The sequence below is a fragment of the Eschrichtius robustus genome, chromosome 11, assembly GCF_028021215.1.
Source record: "Eschrichtius robustus isolate mEscRob2 chromosome 11, mEscRob2.pri, whole genome shotgun sequence".
Taxonomy (NCBI): domain Eukaryota; kingdom Metazoa; phylum Chordata; class Mammalia; order Artiodactyla; family Eschrichtiidae; genus Eschrichtius; species Eschrichtius robustus.
This window is the reverse complement of record NC_090834.1, coordinates 64,136,789-64,153,971: the sequence shown is the minus strand read 5'-3', so window position 1 is coordinate 64,153,971 and position 17,183 is coordinate 64,136,789. Positions and strand designations below refer to the sequence as shown.

At 43.2% G+C, this 17,183-nt stretch overlaps 1 protein-coding gene and 1 pseudogene across 1 annotated transcript; one reads left to right on the top strand and one right to left on the bottom strand.

The window, feature by feature from the left end:
- Positions 1–1,078: 1,078 nt before the first annotated feature.
- Positions 1,079–2,071, top strand: LOC137772398 (olfactory receptor 51I2-like; annotated as a pseudogene).
- Positions 2,072–6,493: 4,422 nt separating this feature from the next.
- LOC137771857 (olfactory receptor 51E1) lies at positions 6,494–15,554 on the bottom strand. The gene is made up of 2 exons (XM_068555579.1): positions 15,501–15,554; positions 6,494–7,489 (listed from the first exon to the last, which is right to left on the bottom strand). Exon 2 carries the CDS (start codon positions 7,445–7,447, stop codon positions 6,494–6,496), a length of 954 nt encoding a protein of 317 aa, XP_068411680.1. The 5' UTR covers positions 7,448–7,489; positions 15,501–15,554.
- Between the last annotated feature and the right edge of the window lie 1,629 nt (positions 15,555–17,183).

Genomic DNA, 17,183 nt, shown 5'->3' with positions numbered 1-17,183 from the left:
TAAAGTAGGGATAGTAATCCCTTCAGGGTCTACATCACAGGATAATCGTGAAGATTAAAGGAATAATATACAGTGAAAGATTTAGAGAAATACAACATGTTAGACAATAACAACAAAAATCATGTCTGTGGTGCTTTGCACTAAAGACAATTTTTCACATACTTTGTCTCATTTAAAGAAGAGGTCACAGAAAAGAATATTGGATTTGGAATGAGAGAGACTCAGATTCAATATCCAGGACTATAATATATGAGCTGTTCATTCAGAAGTCAGCCACTAGAGCTGAGTCTCAGTTTCCTCATCTGTATAATAGGAGGGGGAAGATGGCCTTGTCCAAAGTCTCTGTTGATTCCGAGATGGAGAAATTCAGTCAAAAATGCTTAAGTGCAAAGCAATTGATTTATTATACTCAAAAATGTATCATACAAAATCAAGAGCAAGAAAAATATGTGACCTCAGGAAGACCTGGTTTCAGGAAGTGCAAAGCCATCTCCATGGGGGAAAAAAAGGAGCTTCTCACTCTTTCAGACACTCTCTCTATGGGACTACAGGAACTCTCATCTTTGCCTCTTTCTGCATACCTGATTCAATTATCCTTATCTCTCTCCAAACAGATATTCTCCTTTTCTCCCTATGCACGTGGAAATAACACATCCTCAATTTGGTCAACAAGTAGACAATGACCAGTTTCTTTGAACTCTAATCACTGTTTCCTGCAGAGAAATTTCATTTCATCAGCTCATACCAGAGCTCAATGTTAAGGATGATGAACTTTTGCAGGATAGATAAGATTATGTAATAGTGACATGACTCTTAGGGTCCAATACTGTGGATGAGAGGGAACAGCCTTAAAAAGAAATTTATGATTTTTATAATAAAATGAGAAAATCTAGGCAAATGCATTAGCATCGTATATGGAATATAATATAATAGGGAGTCAGTGAAGATTTAAATTGTTATCATTATTAGGTTTTAAACATATTGGTGAATGGTACAACCAGTTATGGAATTGATTTTTAGAATTTGGATTCAATACTAGATTTTTCTTTCCTATCATCCTGGATCCTCTAAGTGTCTGCCCAGATTAAAGAGATCACATCTTTCTGGAGACCTCATCTGTCCCACAAGTATGCCCCCTTCCTGGTCCTTTGCCAACATCTCCTTCTTCCAGCCACCTGCTTTCCTGATGATTGGCATCAGGGCTGGAGGCTGTTCATGGCTGGATCTCCATCCCCTTCTCCTCCATGTACACTGCAGCCTAGCCCTCACTGGAAACTGCCTGATCCTCTTGGCTGTGAGGAGGACCCCCAACCTGCACCAGCCCATGTACTACTTCCTGTCCATACTGGTGGTCACCGATGTGGGCCTCACCTTGTCCACAATGTCCACCACCCTGGCTGTGCTCTCGTTTGACCATTAGCTCATTGACTTCAATGCCTGCTTGGTCCAAATGTTCTTCCTCCACTCTTTCTCCATGGTGGAGTGAGGACTGGCCAGTGCTCCTGGCCATGTCATTTGACCACTTTGTGGCCATCTCCAACCCCCTGCGATATGCAGCTGTCCTCACAAACAATGTCATCTTCAGGATGGGGCTGGCCATTGTGACCCATGCTACCTTGCTCAAAACTTCTGCCCTGGCAATAACGTCCTGTCTCACTCATTCTTTTTCCAGCCTGATGTGATGAGAAGAGCCTGCAATGAGATCACCATCAACATATGCTTTGGGTTCTATGTGGTACTGTCCACTGGGGGCATAGATTCCCTGCTCATTGTCCTGTCCTACACTCTCATCCTGCCCATGGTCCTGGGGCTGGCCTCTCCAAGGGAGCGCATCCGGGCCCTCAACACCTGTGTCTCCCATATCCTGGCTGTCTTTGTCTTCTTTATTCCAGGTATCACCATGTCCATGATCCACTGTTTTGAGAGGCACCTGCGCCCCATTGTACATGCCCTTGTTGCCTATGTGTACCTGTTGGTGCCCCCTGTGCTCAACCCCATCATCTACAGTGTCAAGTCCAAGCCCATCAGGGAGGCCATGTTCAGGGTCCTGAGGGGGAAAGACCAAGGCTGAGGTAATTATGAAATATCGCAGGATCTGGGTACCATAAAAGGCACTTTCTATAGCCTCATAGGAACCTGCTACCCTCAGCAAACACTGAAAATTCCTAGTCTATGCTAATACAGTGGGAAGACCATCAGGCTTCTTCATGATACAAATGGATGTTCACCATTTACTTTGTACTAGAAGCAGTGCTGAGGATTAAACACTGAGAAATATATTAAATACGGTCATTTCTTTATAGAAACTCACAATCTTGTGCCAGGATAAAGGCATGTAAATACACAATTAGACTGTAGACTTATACATACCATAATAAAGTTCAGTGCAAGAGATTACTAGGGACTGCAAATCCGTTCTTGCCAGAACTGTCCTGGGATGATCGGACAAACCTCTACAAAGGGGAGAATGTTTTTATTTCATCTTGAAAAAATATATAGGTTTTTTCTAGGCAAATTATGAATTAATAAAGAGGAAAATCTAGGGAAAAAACACATGAAAAAGGCATTTTTAATTTTTTCATACAGTTTTATTGAACAAGTGAATAAATAAGTGTGTTGATCATGTGATATGGTACCACCCACCTCAGCACTAACTCTTCTTGTAACCCCTCTCAGGAATGTCCTTTTCTCCAAGAGACCCTCTTGCTTGACAGATTCCGTGATGAAGTCTGACACTGACAATTGCATCCTATTCTATAACACCATTTCAGATCTCCTCCAGATTATCCATACCCTCATTCTTCAACTTTGTTAGAGTTAAAAGCCCTACATCCTTGTTGGCTCCCTTAGGAAGGGAAATGGCAAGTTCTGCATCAGCTTCATTCCCTTTGGATCAAATCTAAGATGAAAAGCTGAGTTGCCAGGGGAGTGGGCAAGAAGTTTGAAAGTACTTTGTTTAAGAGATGAACAATGAGTATCAACTCTGAAATTCTAAACCAATGTTATAATATAATCCTTTCCCAAGTTCAGATCTGCCTATGTCAAGAAGGCCAAAAAAAAAAAAAAAAAAGAAGGCCAGACATAGTGGAAGGCAATGACCTTTCACATGTATGTCCATTGCATCCAAGGGAGTCTTATCTCAATGTAATTAAAGGAGTGATATAAGATACCTTATTATCTTAAATAGATACAACTCAGAGGTCTCACTCAAACTTTTCTGAACTGGAAATGGTCCAGTTCTAAAGATCTTTCAAGAAGTCCGGGAACACTGAAGAGGGAATACTTCTTTTGGCCTGACAAATCATAAACAGCTTCATTTAATAATGTGTTACTAAAAAGAAAAATGGCAAAAATCAAATCAGACAACAGAAATAGAGTGAAACAGAGGCTTTAAAAGTACATAAAATCAATGAGAGACACCAAGTAAAGTAGCTGAATAATATGGTATGTGGAAAAATTAGAGATATTATACTTGAAAAGTAAGATGGGAACAGGTATAAAAGGGGAAAGGAGGCTACTTTCATTCTGAGAAGTGCGAATTTTTATGGGAAGTAATAAAAGATCTCTGATGATTTTTAAGCAAGGAAGTTAATCAGAGTTGTGCTTGGAAAAACTCCTATAAGCTATGTGGGATTTAGGACTGATGCAAAAGATGGTTAAGGCAAGGAGACCGGTGTGGAGGTTTTGACAATTGTCCAAGCAACAGGGGAGTATCTTGACTAGAGAATAGCTAGTCAGAATTGAGAACACAAGACATGTTTATGAATCATTTCTAGGTAAAACCTAAAAAAAATGAGTAAGGGACTTACAAACTGAAATTTCATATTATGCAGACTTCTCTAGGGCCCCAAAAAGGTCCAAATAGCTGAGATGGTGGGGCCAGAGACGAGAATATCCAAATGAAGGAAATGGGGAAGGTAAAATGATGCCCATGTAAAATGTATATGATGAAGGTCTTTAAACATACCCTAACTTCCAACCAAATCTCCTAGAAGAGGCAGCCTTTTCCTCTTATCCTAGTTCTTAACTCCAGGCTTTTCTGCATGACCCAGTAAGTATTTATGAAGTAAATGACCAGATATAGTTTTGTCTCTGTATCTTGCATTTAGTACTTATTGAGAAACATAAGAAGGTGGTGGTGGTGGTGATGTGTATGTGTATGTGTGTGTGTATGTGTGTTTGTATTTACATCCACCAAATGGTTACTCCATTTAGGATCAAAACCATGAAACTTTATCCTGAGCATATAAACTATCATAAACTTGGAATCCCTTTTGAAATCTAAGATAGTGGCAGCATCCCCAGAAAAAGAAAAATATATGTGTCTGTCTGATTTATCTCTTTATTATCCACCTATCTATGTCTCCAATGGGATTTCAGACAATATAATACAGATACACACATTCATCTTATGTGCATACAGAAGCATGTACACAAACACTCATTAAAAATCTGGAAGGATAAACACCAAAATGCCAACAATAATTTTTTTCTTTTAAGGTGACAAGTTTATTGGAGTTTTTATTATATTTTTATTTCTTTTATATTTTCAGAGTGTCTAAGATTTTTGTTTACAGTGATCATATACTGGTTTCCTCATATGAAAAAAAATCTGTCTCTTTCTCTCTCTTTTCTCTCTTTCATTCTGTTTCTTTCTTTCGATTTCAATGTCAGGGCACTATCAGGAACTGGGATGACCCTCCAAACATTTCAATGTGACCAAAGCCAGCACTGACTCTAGTTTATGTCCCATGTTCTGCTGGCCACCACTCAGCTGGACATAGCGATTCCATACTGCTCACAATTCTCATCTTCTGGATTCCAGTCCAAGAAATTAGATATGCTCTTTCCATATCCTCTGTACCAAGTAGTTCTGTGCTACTAGTTATAGCTGGAAAAGTCTGGCCGGCCATGTGCCATGTTCTCTACTATACTACCTGCTTATCACACTACCTACCTCTCTTTTGGGTGGAGATCTCATTCCTCCCCCATTCATTCCTACTGTACTCCTATAGTGCCCACATCCCTCCTTCCCATTCTGCTTCTTCTGGGAGTGCTGTGCTTGGCTTGTAGGGCTCCTGGGTGGGCCTCTGGAACCATACTCATGCTAAGTACAGCTATCAGGGATGCCGTCTTTATTGGGCTCTCCTATGGTCTTGTTCTCTGAGCTTTGATGCTGTGGGCATTCCCTGAAGGGTAGCTCAGAGCCCTGGGAATACATGGTGTTCACTTATATACTCTATTCACTTTCTGTGGACCTATGTTTGACTTAGCCTTGTTTCCTGGCTAGCCACCTGGGCCACTGGCCCTACTCAGTCTCACAATGCTTCCTGCTCTTGACTCCCTGGTCTGTAACCAACCCTGCTCTTTCTGCCATGAGCTTCTAGGTTTTCTCAGCTGCATCTCTCCATGTAGTGTCTCTCCAGATATCCAGTGAATGTCCCTACTGCTAATTATACTATTTCCCAAACTAGCCACTGTTTGGGAATTACCCAAACATACTCCTGTTGCTACTACACAAGTACAATGGCAAATAGGCCGGGAACTATTGAGATTAAAGCCATCAGCAACATTAACAGGAAATTCCTAAATACAGTACTGGATGAGTGAGAAAGGAACTTCAATACCTCCCCTAGAAAATGCAAGACTCTGGAATGTCTAACTCACTATCCCACTAGTCTAACATTCCCTCCTCACAATATGGGATTGGGCATCAAAAGACAATTTTTTTTGAGCCTGTGTGATCTCGTTGAACATCAGTTCCCCCATTGGTACAATGGGGGTAACTAATCATATTCCTGCCTGAATCAAAAGGTTGATAAGAAAATTGGAAATTAAGGAAAAATTTTCACTGTCTATGAAAATGCTCAGAATACAGTATATCATCTTTCATTAATGTAGATAAATATAATCTTTTTGTGAATTTACTTTCAATCTTTTCTTAAGCATTGCTACTCAGAAGAAAAGAAATTATTTTTTCTCTGTGGTCATTTTGAAGAGGGAAATCCAGGTATGTCTCCTTTCCTAAGATCCAAAATGGTAGGGGATTCTGAAGAGGAAATCACGGTTTTAAGCCATATTATCTAATTGTATTATATTCTTGTATTTATTTTATTTTTGCCTTGCTTAAGCCATTGGTAAATGTCTTTTAGAAATATCACCCTTATCTCAGAATGCTATAAACTATCAGTGCAAGCAACCATATGAATTTTTTGGACTTGACAATTGGACTGAATTGTTAAGTGGGAAGTAATAATCCTCCAACCACAACTACCTCAAAGAACTAAAGGGTAAAATAATATTGAAAAATAAAGATTGGGAGTATACAGTTCTGCTGCCCCCACTCACATGGAGATTCTCCAATCAGTTTCATCTTTGAAGGATCAGTTGTGCTTTCATTAAGAATTTTTTTCCTAATACTGTCTTCCAAAATGTTGATATTAAAATCTGAATTGAAGGACTTCCCGTGAAAAAGAAGTTTGATCCCTGACACCTAGGGATCCGAAGTGTGGGTGGTCACATGTAAAAGACGAAGGATGCGCTGCCGGATCTCCTTTGTCTTCACTCCGTAGACAATAGGGTTGAGCACGGGAGGAACAAGCAGATAGGTGTTGGCCATGATGACAGGCAGAAGGGAGTCATGCCGCTTGTCAAACCGGTGCACCATAGACAACCCAATGAAAGGTACATAGAATATGAAAACAGCACACACATGAGAGATACAAGTACCAAATGCCTTTGCCTGGGCTTCATGTGTCAAGCCCAACACAGTCTTGAGGATAAGCAGATACGACAAGGAGATGAGAAGTGAGTCCAGGCCAATGGCAGAGATGATGACAATGAGGCCATAGATGACATTGACGCGGATGTCAGCACAGGCCAGCTTCATGACATCTTGGTGTAGGCAGTAGGAATGGGAAAGGATATTGGAGCGGCAGAAGGGCAGATGTTTGATGAAGAAAGGCAGGGGTGCCATAAGTGCAACACCCCGTACCACAGCAGCCATGCCGATCTTGGTAACACGAGGCAATGTTAGCACAGTGGCATGGCGTAGTGGGTGGCAGATTGCCACATAGCGGTCAAAGGCCATGGCCAGCAGCACCGTGGACTCCATGCCAGATAGGGAGTGGATGGCAAACATCTGTAGCAGACAAGCATCAAACTGTATGGTAGTGGAATTGAACCAGAAGATGGCCATCATTTTGGGCATGGATGAGGTGGAGATGAGGACATCAAGGCCAGAAAGCATGCAAAGAAAGATATACATGGGTTCGTGTAGGCTATGCTCCGTCCGCACAATGTAGATGATTGTCAAGTTACCTAGCACGGCGATGAAGTAGAGGGAGCACAACGGGAAGGCCAACCAGAACTGAGCTTCTTCCAATCCTGGAAGGCCTATTAGAATGAAATATGTGGCACTGGATTCGTTGCCACTGGGATCCACCATAGTGAAGAAGCTGAGCTGCGACCACTGCCAGGCAGGTAGGGGCTGGAATACAAATATAAGCCATTGTCAGATCCTCCAGAATTCCACTGCCATTTTTCTTTTCCTCCACCCTGATGTCCTATTCTCTGACCAGAACTCTAACTTCATTGCCTATCCAAACTCTGATTCTATTCTAAACTCAACCTAACTATCTTTCATAACTCAAGGCCCAAATGAGCACTCATCCAGTCTTTCTTACTAACCCCACCTCTAAAGTTAATTCTGAAAACAAATGAAATACTAAAGTAAAAGTTCTAAGCATTTTAAATCTTTTAGTTCACCAAGGACAGGTTATTGACTAAGTACACATCAGACTTAGATGATAAAAATTCCCATGGCTTCTATCTTATCCTACCTTATGCTCCCCTATGCTTAATACCCACTGTAATTCTAATTATATCATTAGACTATCTTTAAGACTAAGCCCAGTCCAATGTAGCGATACTCTAGTAACATAGATTAATGCTGAAATCTAACCTTATCACTAATCCTAATGATCTCGCCAATTCTAGCCTTAACCCTAACTTTAACATTAACCTAAGACTTAATTCTCGTTGTTATTTAAAACTTAATGTAAAACTTCATAACACCTATTTTATTATGATAACCCTTAATTTAATTAAAAAAAAAAGACACTAACTTCATCCTGAACTCTAACTCTACATTTCACTCTTGCCCAAATGTCCACCCAAAGTCTTCCACTTGCTCAGATTGCCCAGTTTATATCATAAAAGGAACAATGACTGCAATGAATGCCAATGGTGTCCCACTCAGATTCCCTTCACCAAGCCAATGCATCTATATCCCATTTGCAGTGGGTGTTGAGTACTAAAGGCTCAGAGTTCTCCCTTTCTACAGAAAATTTTCCTTGATCAAATGAGAGGCACTTCACCCAGGAAGTTATGTTATCCCCACCAGAGCACATCTAGAAGTCAATGAGTGCCTGACACAAAGATACAAAAGGCCAGCCTCCTTGTCTTCAGGTGGGACCAAAGCTGTGATGTAATGTGTGCTTCAGAGCTTCTTGAGGAACCACAGCTGAAGCTGGTCTCCAGTTGAGACCACAGCCTCACATAATTTTCTTTCCCTGCTCTATCCTACTTCCCTCACTCATCTTCTCATGACAATATATCCTTTAAACAAGAATTTCTACCTCAAGCTCTGTTTCTAGGGGACCCACCAAGCTTAAGAGAGTGGGATTGACACAGAGGACTAAACCTGAAAGATGATGGCATTAAAAGCACTGAAGGAACAATCAATCCTATACCAGGGTTCCAATATCCTTGAATCTGGCTATTAAAGTGATGGATATAAGTAGAGATTGCTGAGGTGGGAAATGTCAGATTTGAGTTTTCTCAGATCATATCTCTCTGTTGAAACAATTAGGGAGTTAACTAACTTCCTCCCTTTTTTCCTTTCCTCCATTCACAAATATTCACATGCTCCTACTATTTATTAGATTATATAATTGTATTTACACTCACTATACATGTGTATGTATTCCCTCTCTCTCTCTATATATATATATATACATAGCTGTCTCCTCTTCCCATTGTGAAAATAGTGACACTTATTGCTAGGGTATATTTAAGATAATTTTATCTTGGTAAGAAAAAAAGAAGGGTTAGGTTCTTAAGATCTGGCCCTTGACAACTGGGGTAGGGGCTTCTGCATGGGCTACCAGACAACAGTTGAATGCACAGAAGAGCTCATGGGCAGCATCAGGAGGGGCTTACACCATTCACTGGACTCAGGATGTGTTGATGGTCTTTGTTCCACTGTTGAGCTGTCACCCAGAGGTTCCCTCAGACCAGACACAAAGGAGAAAACACTGGGAGCATGAGTTTTAGAACAGAGAGTGACAGAGTTTAATTTAAACAACTGGAGGGAGAAGATATAAGGAGCCATACTTAACCAAGAACTTCAGCTAAGAGGCCAAAGTCTTCAGTGTCACTTAAGTCTTCTGTACTGACCTCTCTGTAGCATATGACACTGTGATCAGTTCCCTCCTTCTTAAAACTTCTCCTTGTTCCTTCTGCTTCTCCTCATCTCTCTCTGATCACTAGTTCTTGGTTCTTTCTGGGTCCTCAGCCTCCTCCACTTGACCCTTAAGCATACTTTTAAATGATAATGCTCTCAGAATTTTATCCTCAGATCTCTTCTCTCTCTATACACTCTCCCCAGGCCATCTCATCTCCTTCAGTAAACCCATTATTTACGTATAAACTATTGATGCCCAAATCTACTTGGGAAGGCCTGAATTATCTTTTGTGATCAGATTCATAATTCTAGTCACTAAAAGAGTCCACTGAGTTGTCTCTCAAGCACATCAAACTCTCCATGTCTGAAGATCAAAGTCTTCCAGAGGCAGTATTGTATAGCTTAACGTTAAGAGTATGAGCTCTAAAGTCGATCCTGGGTTCAAATCCCAGTCAACAACTTTGTTAGCTGTGTGATGTGGGGCAAATCATTTAATCTTTGTAAGCCTCAGTTTCTTTATTGCTAAAATGAGGATAACAGTCACTGCCTAATAGAAGTCAATGTGAGGATTAAATGAGATGAGTGTAATGCTTTTAACACAATGCCTGGAACAAAGTAAATATGCGAAAAATTATATCTGTTGTTGTTAACTGTTTTCCTGTAGTGTTTCTTTTTTTCTATTAAGGTGGCCTAAACAGACACATGAGCTAAATACTCTGATTCTCATGGCCATGACCCTAGTGTTAACTTTGTCATCAGCACAATCCCAATAATCTTCTACCCACATGAAATCAGGTCACCATTTATTGTTTAAAAAATACCTTTGTAAGCTCCAAATTAATTCTGGAATAAAGACTAAACTACTAGGGCGGGACAAAGCTCTGTCTTTCAGCATTTGGCCCTAGTTTCTCTCTCACCACTCTTCACCATGGTCCCTATGCTCCAGGCACACTGGAATACATGCCATTTCATAAATGTAGCATTGATCCCATGCCTCTGTGTCTGCTTGTCTTTTTTACTTCTCTTCCCTTTGTCATGGTCCTCCCAGATCTCCCTCCTTAAGTTCTCACTGGGCAAAATCTTATCTTCCACATCCTGGTTTACTGTCTCTTTCCTATGCACTTTCCTAAGCCTCTTTCCCTTGGGTATGATTAAATGTTTCCTGCTCTGTACTCCCAAAGAACTTTGTTTAGGGCTCTTTTTATGCATTTACCATCCTGAACTGGAATTATTGCTATGTTTATTTCCCACTAAATTATTAATTCCTTAATGTCAGGGACCCTATCATATTGATTAATTAGTGTTTAGTTAATGTTTGTTGAAAATAAAAAGGAGTTTTATCAAAAGAAGAATTCCTCAATAAGTGTCTAACAAGGGTAGCACAGCCAAGGGGGTAAGAAAGACTGCCATTTGTCTGAACTATAGAGATTTTTGAGAAGAAATGAAGACTGTTTGGAAGGTCAGGGCAGGGTGGTAATAAGTTCAGAACAAGAAACTTTAGAGTCAAACAGAAAAGACCTTTCTTACCCAGGGAGCCAGAGGGCATGAGAATGGGCATGTGGAGAACAGGGCAAGTGCAAAGCCTTGGCTCTAAATAAATGCAAAGTGGGCATGCAGCATAGTCTGTGCCCAAGAGAGGGAGTGACCTAGGATCCCTGACTGGAGACATTAGCAAAAAGGCTCTAGTGCTCCAGAGGGTCAGATATCAATACCATCCAGAAATTTTACATGGACAGACAAGGTAAACCTGGGCAATTCCCAGGATAAAAATGTGCTGCCTTAGGAAACATACTGCGGAAGAGTCATGGGTTGGCACATTCAACCCTATTACCTAGGAGGGTAAAGTGATGTGTTGAGCAGAACCCTGGGACTAGAAATGAGAGTCTCGGGTCTCAGTAAACGCAGAGGACATTAATAACCTCATTGTGCTGCTGCAAAATTAATGAGGTCAGGAATGTCAAAAGATGTCATAAAACAGCATCACAGTGTACAAAGCACTTTTTTTCATGTTTCCATAAAAATGGGGAATAAGGTCTCTGAAAATGTCTGAAGTTTCCAAAAACTTTCTATCCCCTCTCCATCTATCACCTTAACTGCCGCTTCGCCCCAAGCACACACTTATACACACACACATACTAACTAGCAGCCAGTCTCTCACAATGGCAAAGACTAAGCACTGAGATGAAGATACTGAAGCACTGAAGCACAAAGTTGAAGCACTGAGATTCAGCTGGCCTGGAAGGGAGTCACCTCCACAGCATGAAGTGGGCTGTTCTCACTGGAGGTCAAATCAGGATGGACCTCAGAAGGTGGCAGCAGGAGAGAAATGAAGGAATAGAGAGGGGAGCCAACCGGAGGACCCAAGCATCACCCTTCAGACTGTCCAGCCCTGAAGCACCCTAACCTCCCACAGTCCTGCCAACTGACTGCCAGCCTGAGCAGCTGTTAACAATTAGAACCATAGCACACACTCAGATAACATTTGGAAGCACTGAAGGAAACTGGAGCTAAATCACTCTATTTTGAAAACAAAACATAATCAAGGAAAAATAAACAAAGAAAGGGGTCTTTTTCTTTTTTAGAAAGCCTGCACTGCCTTAGCCCCCAGGGAGTAGCCCTGTGCTTGAGATTTTCTCTCAAAAGTCACAGTATTTTAGCAAGTCTCAGGAATGTTTCTTGGAGAACTGTGAAGAACATCTTAGCCCTTTCTTGAGGATGGGGGATAAGGAGCCTCCAGTGATACAGAGTAGAAATCTACATTGAAGTCTTCAGTCCTCTCCATTCCTTCCCCCTAGCCTCTAGGACTCTGTCCCCCAGTGCCAGCTCAGCCCCCATACCAGCCCATCCTCACATTCTTTCCCAGAGCTCTCTGAATGCCTTCCATCTCAGAGACGCGTGGAAAAGCAGTCAGGGATACAGACCCATAAGAACAATGAGGTCACTGCCAGCATTGATTCTATTGTTTTTATGACTATAACAGAAATCACTGAATGCCTACAAAATGCCAGACACTATATAAATATTATCTAACCCAGGAGCAATTCTGCATAATAGGACTTCTATGTATCATTTCTACATTATAGGTGCGAAAACTGAGTCCCCAAGAAGTTAAATAATATTCCCAGAGGGTTTAGTAGTTGACTGGTAAAAGAGATACTTGACCTAGACTGTTCAATTCCAACACCCGTACATTTTCCCCTTTAACCGGCTTTAATTGTGTTGCACCTTCTGAAAACAAATAAAATCTGCCCAAGAGGCAGGGTAGAAGAAGGGCTTGGAAAGTAGGACAACTGGCCCAGCTAGACTCTTGGAAGGGAAACCAAGAGGGCAGTAAGGAGGACCCTCCTGGACTGGGACTTGGGCGCTCTCCCCTTTTCAGCCCCAACTCCTCTGGCTGTGACTTGGGAAGGGCCCACAGTGGAAAGTAAAAAGGTTTATCCTCTACTGAGTACTTTCTTCTCAAACAATACAGGCCTCTCATCAACCTGTCAGGCAGGTAACATTAATCCCATTTGACAGATAAGGATGTTGAGGGTTAGTTAGAGCTCTCAGCATCAAATCCATGTGCTTTCCAATAGGCCAAGCTACTGCCCTGCCCCTTTCCCAGTTTCCTTTTGAATAAACCAATGGTTTTTAAGGATTATTTCAATGTTAATCTCCAAAGAATCCAAAATTTGGTCCAGAAGGCCTCTCTAAGACTCAGAACACCTGACCAGCTCTCCCCACTTAGGTTCAGTGGCTAAACACACAGACTGTTCCATGCCTAGAGCAGTGGGGTAGGGGCCTCTGGTGCCCCTGCCAGCCTCTGTGGGAACACCTGGAAGAAAATGTCCTTGGAGGGAAGCCCAGGAATACCTGGGAACCTCTGGCTCTTACTCCCAGGCCCAGAGAGGGAAGGCAGACCTCAGGGGTGACGCTGTGGCTGGCGAGGATGATCAGAGCTCATCACTCAATTCATGGAGAGGGAGCCCTTCTCTTAACACTCCATGAGGGTGCTGGCCCCAGAATCATATCCACCCCAAATCATCTGCATCTTCTGTCCCTCATACCTTGCTTGGATTTGATAATGCAGATGAACCCTTATAGGACCTTGGCCATTCTTTTTAGAATGGCCACGAGGAGATTGGAAAGATGAGAGATTGCAATTTCTGACTCACAAAAAGCAGTGTGGGGCTCCCATTCCCACTCTCCTCACTCAAGTCAGCCTGGCCCTCCAAAATCACCCCCAGGCAAGCTCCAGGGGTCCAGGGCCCTGCTCATCCATATCCCAGGTAGAACCAGAGCCAATAAGATTCCCACACACCTTCAAGGTTTGACCTAGTTATCAGGGCCCTTCTGAGCTTCTCTGAGTGTTGCCTACATGCAGTGAAAAAGCCTGATCTGGGACTTTGATTGATACACTGATTTCTTTTTTTTTTTCAAAAACTATCGACTGAACAACTATGTCAGACTCCGTGCTAAGCGCTGGAGATACTGAAATACAGAGTAAACAAGTCATGGTTCAGCCCTCCAGTGGTGGGGAGACATTAAGACAAATACGCAGCTATCATAACATGTTGTGATAAATGCTAGGACAGGGGTAAGTACAAAAGCCTCGGGAACAAAGCAGACAATAGCTCACCAAGTCATCAGGCTCAGAGGGCTTCCCTGAGGAGGTGACATCTGAGCCAAGACTTGCAGGGCCAGTCACAGTTAACCAGGCAGGGTTGGGGGCATGGGGACAGCAGCATTCAGTGAGACGACAAAACACATTGGGCGCCTACTATGTGCCCAAAACTGGAGATAAAACAGTGGATAAAACAGAAAAGATCACTGCTCTCATGGAGCTCAAGCACTAGGAGAGCCATAACAGAAGGTAAACAAATAAGCAAGAACATTTCAGGTAAAGATAAGTGCACTGAAGATAAGACAGAGTGATGGATAGAAAAGGACAGAGGCAGGGCACCCTTATTTGAGACAGCGGGTCAGTGAAGGCCTCTCTGAGGCAGTGATATATGAGCTGAGAGCTGGGTGATGAGAAAACACCAGCCATTCTAAGATCGAGGCAAAGAGTGTTTCAGGCAAAGGAGGCAAGAGAAAAAGGTCTTCTGCTTTGGGGGTTCCCAGAAGGAAGAAGGTCAAGGTGTCCCAAGTATCAAGTGCACAGGAGAGTTGTAAGAGATGAGGTCAGAGAGGAGGGCAGGGGCCAAATCATGTAGGGGATGCAGGACATGGCAAGGAGCTTTGATTTAATTCTGAGTGACTTGGGGGAAGTTAAGCAATAGACCTGATCGAATTTGTTTTCAAAAGTGCATTCTGGCTAACGCAAAGACCCAGAGAGAAAGAGAACACATCCTGTTTGAAAAGGTGCAAGTGGTTCAGTGGGAGGAGGCGGGTGGGAGTTTAAACGAGTGCAAGGCAGGGGAAGTCGCAGTGTGGACACAAAATCCACTTTTTAAATGGGCTGAAGACTGAACCCTGATCCTAGACACAGACTGGGTCAGGATCAGAGCCCCGGGAAGATTGCTAAGTCCCAATTTCAGCCACAGGCTGACTCCTGATGCAAAGTACAATATGAGCCTGGACCCCATTCAGAGCCCACAACCCAAACAGAGCTATACTCTGACCCCTGATCACAAAGTGAGCTTTGACCACACTAACGACCTGAGTGGGACTGGCTGTGTTCTCACACTGAACCCCAATCAAACTCTAGCTCAGTCCCAGCCCCATCTGTTCTCTGCCCCCATCACTTTCATTTAGGCCAATTCCCACCAGGCTCTAGATGGGCACCCCAGTAAACCGATCACTAGAAAATTTCTTGGAAACTGCAAAGGAAACATCCAACACCACCCATGCTTCCCTTCACCACACGAACATAGAAATTGCTAAGTCTGTCTGTCCTTTGAGTCAGGGGCCTCCTTTACATCCCCGGTCCTACCCCTGGACTTCTGGTTCTTCCAGGCCTGGTTTCTCATTCACTCAGCAGGTCTAATGAGGGACCCCTAGCTGCAAGAAACCCACACACCCGGACTCACCCCCAGTCTCCTGCACTCACCTCAACTGTGCTGAAGGAACGTGTGCCCTTTTCTCCAGGACACTTCCAGAAGCAGTCTGGCAGGCTGCACTGAAGAGTAGCCCTCTCTCTGTCTCCGCCCCCTCCTTTGAGCCTCCCACGTCAGGCTTATTTATTCTGTCATACCTCTTTCCTCCTTGGGCTTCTCCCTGCTGGGGGGCAGGGTGCTGCCAGAGGGTCTATCAGCAGGTACCCCTCGTAGCCAACTGTGGGACTGGTGTCCTTCTTGGCTTCTGTGTTCTGGGAAGGTGCGCTTGGAGTATGGGGAAGGAGGGGCAGTGGGTAGAGGGGTCTCTAGAATCCTCCCCAGATGGGCCCTGTGCCAGCTGGGATATTTCTGCCAGCTCCCATGTGAGGTTAGACAGGGTGAATGAGTGAGGAAAGGCTAGAAGAAACTCATGTGTGTGGCCATGGCCTTTGCGAGGAGCTTTCTCCAAGTTTCTTACCAGGCTGATCAAACTCAACCAGAGGAAAAGCAGGATATACTTCCAGGGGGACCCCAAGATTAAGTGCCAACTCATCGCCTTCCTGAAGCTTTCTCTGACCTTCTTTCCATTGGTGGTGCCTGCTTGGGTCCTTGCTGGGCCTGGATCCCAATGGACCCACCTGCCTTTCCCCAGAGCTCTAGGGCTGCATCTTCTTTGTTCCCCAAGCTCTGGGGACTGTCTCTAGCTAACGCATAACAGGGATCCCTGGGGACCATGCCTCTGCCTTCCACTCCCTGGCCTTGAGTTCCTGAGCTTCTTGTTGAGGAAGGAGGATGTTGCCTTAACCCTCCCCTACCTCCAACCCCAGCCATATAAGACTAATGCCATCTGTTTCTCTCTTAAGGGCAAAAATAGTGAGAGAACATTTTAGAGAGTTAGAGAACAGTTTGAATGTAAAACGAAATACCTCGCATATTTAAATGTTTTTTAAAAGTCTATTAATAAAACAAAGTAAAATTTAGTTGGTTTCTCCTTATGTTTTACTCATCAGTTTCACAACTACAAGTTTAAATTCACAACACAGGGCATGCTGATTTAAACTATGCAAAATTAGACAATGTCAAATCAGGCCATTCCAACTCAGACCGCATCAAAACTAGTGATTACATGATCTCCAAGTACCTGTAAACCTGCAGCCTGACACTCACTGCCATCACCCTGGAGCCATCTCTGCTGCCTCCTTCAACCTCCCCTAGACTTAGACAGTGTGAAGACTTAAAAAGACTTAAAAAGACCCCAGGGACTTCTACTTCTGGCCAAGACAGAATAACAGGAAGTAACATCCACCTGAAGGAACCTAAAATGGACAATATACATAAAACTATAGTTTGCAAGATACTGGATATCAGGCAATGAAGGACAATGAGCTCTGCAGCATAGGAAACAAATGAGGTAAACCTGGGGTTTCCCCAACTTACTGCCTTGAGAGAGGTTCCCTGCTGCAGCCCAGGGAAGGAGAACCCAGGCAGAATCCAGAGGACACCTTAAGTTAGGGACGTGGAGCTGAGAGTCCCGAAGCTCCAGCTAGCTAGAATTTGAAGACCAGGTATTGGAGGTGAGAGATCTACACAGAGAGAGAACTCCAGAGACATGTAGAGGGCCCTCTGCAAGATTCCAGCTGAGTACTGAGCCCACATGCATGTGAACAAGCTACCTAAAGCTGGGACAGAGCCACCTG

Bases quoted from the DNA above. Each gene is read 5' to 3' on its own strand.
- LOC137771857 (XM_068555579.1), bottom strand. From the start codon at position 7,447: ATGGTGGATCCCAGTGGCAACGAATCCAGTGCCACATATTTCATTCTA.